Below are 5,797 nucleotides of genomic sequence, written 5' to 3'. Positions count from 1 at the left end.
AACGGGAGAGGCCACAACAGTGAGAGGCCCGCGTACCGCAAAAAAAAAAAAAAAAAAAAAAAAAGCACTTTCAATGTCCGAAGTCTAATAGGTTTGAACTTTCTGTGGAGAAATTTGGCAATAGCTATCAAAAATTCTAATGACATACTCCCTGACCCAGAAATCCTATTTCTGGGAAATTATTCTATAGACATACTTGCATGAGTGTGAAAGATATACACACTCACAAACAGTAACACAGAAAAGCAGTGCAACAATGTTTATAAACAAATATAAAATACAATTGAAAGGCCAATCAGGAGAGCTCTGGATGCGGGTCATGCGCACAAGGAAACCAACATCCATACAAAGAAAACTAAGCAACTATTATAATGGAAAGCAACTGTCAATGGTCTGATAATAGATTCAGGTAAAATATATACGTTGTTAAGCAGAAAAGCTGCAGTCCGGCGGAAAAAAGCAGTAGGTATAACAATCCCATTGTTTAAAAAGGTAATTATACTCAACCATACATAACTAACTACAGAGAAAAGTCCAAAAGGATATACATCAAACTATTAACAAAACTGAAGGAAAGGTATTCACTTTTTACTTTGTATGTTTCATTTGTCTTCCTTTGTTGAAATAATCACATAATAATAATTTTAAAATTAAATTAATTTTTTAAAATAAAGAAGTGGAAAATACTGGAATGGAGAATGTTAGATGACTATCCCAAGGAATTCGGAAGCCCTCCGGAGTGATATCAGGATTGATTCAAAAAGTGAGCCAACAAAGCCGAGTATTCAGCAAACTCTAAACCACCCTCGCACCCCAATGCAGGATGCCATACGTCTGTGTCCAAAGAAGCATCTTTGAATAACTTTTGTGCACTGAGACAGGCACAGGTGGTAACAAGTCCACTGAAGTAGAAGCTTCAACCAGAATTATTTTATAGAAATAACGATCAGCTCAAAGGTGACTATGGTAGAAGGTCACTGAAAGGTGGGTTTTTCAAAGTAGCTAATAACAATCAGGACGAAAAATTCTCCTTTTGCAAGTTGCTGCTTCCTGTGGACAAACATTCCAGATGTACGTAGGTACAGAGCCTTCATGCCCATTAGAATTACTGCTTATAAACATCATCAGCTAACTTTAAAGAGTGCACATTGCCTGTCTCTTGCCTTCTGAGATGGCCTGCACTCTGTCAGTGGAGTGTGTTTCTCCCAGGGCCGCTCTCACTTTCTGAGATGGACCGCATTCTCTCTATGAAATGAGTATCTCTCTAAATAAACCTGCTTTCACTTAAAAAAAAAAGAGTGCAGAGTTCACTTTTTCATCGGAAGAAAGAGGTAGTATTAAATTCTTTTATCTATTACATTAAATCACAAACAAATACCTATAAGCATTGGGCTATTTGGATCTGGCAAAAACACATTAGAACCTTTATTTGCAGATAAATCTTGGAATTTTAAAAATTCATAATGAGGAGCAAACATCCTGTGGTTACAACCTCAATCAGTTAACTATCTATGGAGCTATCAAAACAAAGCACCCTTCCTTCCAGAATCTACCTGGAAAGAAAAGGACATTTCACTGAAGGAGAAGGTAGGAGGAGAAAGGGGGATGCAGACATCGCTTACCTCACCATTGTCCAGAACAGCCATGGACGAGGTCTGACCACAGGCAATGCCAACCACCCTCTTAATATGTAAACAGTTTGTAACTTTGCGAGGAGTTGGTTGATTTGCTGTAGACCCTGATCCCACCTGGCCACAGTTGTTATAGCCCCAAGCAAACACCTACACAACAGAAGGGGAAAAGAAAAAGAAAGAAGAGTAAGGGTGAAAAGTCTACCTCTAACACACAATAACAATCATAAAATAAAAATAAACCCACTTAATGAGTACTTACAATGTGCTAAATGGTCCTAAGTGCTTTACATGCATTAACCCATCTAATCCTCTTAGTAATCCTGTAAGACGACCACCCCCAAGCAAACACCTACACAACAGAAGGGGAAAAGAAAAAGAAAGAAGAGTAAGGGTGAAAAGTCTACCTCTAACACACAATAACAATCATAAAATAAAAATAAACCCACTTAATGAGTACTTACAATGTGCTAAATGGTCCTAAGTGCTTTACATGCATTAACCCATCTAATCCTCTTAGTAATCCTGTAAGACGACGACCCTGGGATAGGTACTAGTGTCATCCCCATTTTATACATGTAAAACAGAAACACAGAGAGGTTGAGTGACTTGCTTGATACGCCACAGCTAGCAAGCAGAATTTACTACTAATCTGAACCCAAGCAGTCTAGCGGCGCTCTTAACCACTATGTTATACTGCCACTATAATTATGGCAGCTATTTAGGATTTTTAATCCAGCATCAATAGGAAATGAGGTATATGCCACATAAGTATGCTGCAGTGATATGAAAAAATCAGCCTAACTCTCTGGGCACAAATAGTCATTTTTTTTTCATCGAAACTTTTGAAACCATACTATGCTCTTCCCTATCTCACTAATCACCAATAGGAGACATTATATAAATTTTCCTGATGACACAAGCCTACCATCATTGTAATTATCAATCATAGTTCCACATCCTAACACAGTCATGCTCACAAGTACTAAGGAGATGGTGTCCCTACAGGAATGACATGGGGTTGTTAGGCTATTCTTGGTAACATTTTCTGAGTTCTCATTTGATGTCTGTCAGCTCCAAGCAGCTCCCCTCCTCAACTGCATCCTGCTTACTTTTGGCCTGTGATCGGCCGTAACCTGAAAACCAGATTTCTAAGGGAGAGAGACACAAATAGAGCTGTAAGCTAAGTTAAAGAAGAAAAACAAAACTAAAAATCACTTTAATTATTAACTGAGCCTATCAAACAAGAGTGTGACCAGAGAGAAGAATTATAGAGGAGTGGGGGATGCTGGTAGCAGAGGAGACAACTTCCTCCATCACTAGGAGAATTTGTAAGGACCCCTCTCACCCCCTTCACTTGCCTGTGGGAAGTGGTCCTCACACATCCTGAGTTCCGGCTTCCACAATTCTCTTTTCCTCTGTCAGCACTTTCTATCTAAGTTCACGTGTCTGAGGCTGCCCACGTGATGTCTTAAAACCCACGGCTGATGTCTTAAAAAGAATATGTGCTACAGGTTCATTTCATAGGCACAAAAGAAATAACCTGCCATACTTCCTGAAAGTGGATTCACAGGACTAGCTAGTGTAATAATGCAAATATTTATCCAAAGTAGCAAATGCTTCAGGTTAAAATAAACCAGGAATCCAGGCTGCACAAATTAGCAAGTTCTAATTTCAACAATCATTCTTCTGCACTTCTTTTCAAATATCCCAAGTTCCCTTCCAATGCAGTTGCCTTTTATTTTAAAAATGGGGACGAGGGTTCCACTAACCAAGAAACAGACTAGGAACAGCACATTCTGCACACAAGGCCTGCTAGGCCTGGCTCCAGCACATCCCAGCCATGAAACCTTGGTCTCCTTAAAGTACTTTGGTTTGTTTACCCATAACCTACCCTACTTAGTAAAATCACTGTAACACCACTGAAGGACTTTAAACAGGGAACGATATGATCTGATCTGCATTTCATAAATCACAGGGAGCAGAGAAGTAATACTGCACAGGCAGACCAACTAAAACGCTATGGAATAAAAGAGACCATGGCAACAGTCCAGGAGATGACAAGGCCTGACCTAAGGTTATGGAGATGGAGAGGAACAAGATGATACAAAAGACTGGAAGGTAGAACCAACAGGATGAGTGACATTTAAGATAAGCATGGAACTTGGGGGGGTGAACAAGTTGTTCAGAACCTACTGGAATGTTGGTAAAGTTATTTTCTATGACATCATTACATTTACTGAAAAACAAAATAGACCTTAGGGGATGGGCGTCATTAAAAAAACAAAAGTATAGAACACTGTCATACACATCTGATTTGTAATCTTAGCAAAAAGCATGAGACTCAACTGCCTTAAGAATTAACTCTACTGTCTTCAAAAGAGTGGTCCTGATCACACAATATAAGTTGTATTAGAGAAAGGGTTCATTCCCATCCTGTTCTTAGCGACGCACACAGGGCTGCTAGGTTCACACCATATCCAAGTACAAATATGGTCATTTTTTTTTGAAAAGCAAGGCACTTTTACAATAGCCAAAGGTAGAAATGACCCAAATATTCATCGACAGATAAATGGATAAACAAAATAGACAATGAAATATTATTCAGCTTTAAAAAGGAATGAAATTCTGCCGCAGAATGCCACATGGATGAACCCTGAGGACACTATGCTGAGTGAAACAAAGGTGGTCACAGTGGACAAATACTGTATGATTCCACTCATGTGAGGTACATAGAGTAGTCAAATTCTTAGAGATAGAAAGTAGAATGGTGCTTGCCAGGGGCTGGGAGTAAGAGAAAGTAGAGAGAGTTAATGTTTAATTGGTACAGAGTTTCAGTTTTGCAAGACGAAAAGAGTTCTGTGGATGGATGGTGGTGAGGGTAGCATAACAATGTGAATATACTTGTCACTAAACTGTACACTTAAAAATGGTTAAGATGGTAAATTTTATATTACATGCATTTTACCACAATTTACAAATAAAGGATAAAAGCAGGGCACTTACCTCTCCATCAGCTGCCAGAGCCATTGAATGATGTGAGCCACAAGCTACTTCAACCACTTGCTTGATCAAGAGGTTGGTGCAGACTTGGATGGGAGCAATGCCTTGGTTGGTGGTCCCATTCCCAAGCTGGCTATATCCGTTGTGGCCCCAGGCATAAACAACTCCATCTATACAGGATGGCCGCACACAAAGAATCAGCTCAAAGAAGAAACAGTGACCCCTGTACTTTGCTCAACTCATCTTCCAACCTTAATTTCTTTTTGTGACATTGTGATTTAAAAGAAATACATATTTGGTCATCCAGATTACAAAAATACATTTATCTTGTATATTTAGTCTTCACCCACAGTTCCTGTCTCACAGCTCCCAAAACTGGTGGAATATCCTAAGTGTTGAGAATGATAAGGGTAACTTTTGTTACGTGAATGAGGTGACTTTTGGAAGCACCTAAGGATGATGGGTCTGTTGCCAGGAGAACCAACCACAAGATTAGAGGGTTGGAGGGGAGAGGGGCTGGAGTCTGAATTAACTGCCACTGCCAGTGACTTAGACAATCATGACTACGTAATGAAGCCTCCATAAAAACCCAAGAGGACAGCTAATTTTGGCCCCCTGTTCAGAGAGCTGTCATGTCGGGGAACCAGAACACTTACATGCGCCACTGTGCCAGGCACCAGGCTCTACGAGGACGGAAGCTCCTTTATTTGGGCTGTTAACTCATATCCTTTAATATCCTTTTATAATAACCAGTAATCTAGTGAGTAAATGGATTTTCTGGAGTGCTGGGAGCCATTCTAGCAGATTAATCAAGCCCAAGGAAGGAATTCCCTGTCGGTCCAGTGGTTAGGACTCTGTGCTTCCACTGCTGAGGGCCCGGGTTCGATCCCTGGTCGGGGAACTAAGATCCCACGTGCCACATGGCGGGGCCCAAAACAAAGAAAAACCCAAGGAGAGGGTCACAGGAACCTCCGATTTGCAGCAGGTTAATCAGAAGCACAAGTAACAACCTGGGCTTGTGACCAACATCTGAAGTGGAGGGTGGTCTTGTGGGGCTGAGCCCTTTACCCATGGAATCTGACTCTATCTCTGGATAGGTAGTATCAGAATTGTGTTGGGGCTTCCCTGGTGGCGCGGTGGTTGCGAGTCCGCCTGCCGATGCA

General features: G+C 40.7%; 1 protein-coding gene across 8 annotated transcripts in view; it reads right to left on the bottom strand.

Annotated features, from left to right (window-relative positions):
• RCBTB1 (RCC1 and BTB domain containing protein 1) overlaps nt 1-5,797 on the bottom strand; it is a 66,171-nt gene that overhangs the window by 19,621 nt on the left and 40,753 nt on the right. For all 8 annotated transcript variants that reach the window (XM_028497702.2, XM_028497701.2, XM_028497705.2 and 5 more), the window contains 2 exons: nt 4,638-4,804; nt 1,623-1,781 (listed from right to left, as the gene is read on the bottom strand). In XM_028497702.2, the coding sequence (XP_028353503.1) occupies nt 1,623-1,781; nt 4,638-4,804 (326 nt within the window). The remainder of the gene's footprint in view (nt 1-1,622; nt 1,782-4,637; nt 4,805-5,797) is intronic.

The sequence above is a fragment of the Physeter macrocephalus genome, chromosome 13, assembly GCF_002837175.3.
Source record: "Physeter macrocephalus isolate SW-GA chromosome 13, ASM283717v5, whole genome shotgun sequence".
Taxonomy (NCBI): domain Eukaryota; kingdom Metazoa; phylum Chordata; class Mammalia; order Artiodactyla; family Physeteridae; genus Physeter; species Physeter macrocephalus.
This window is presented reverse-complemented; position numbering and strand designations above follow the sequence as displayed.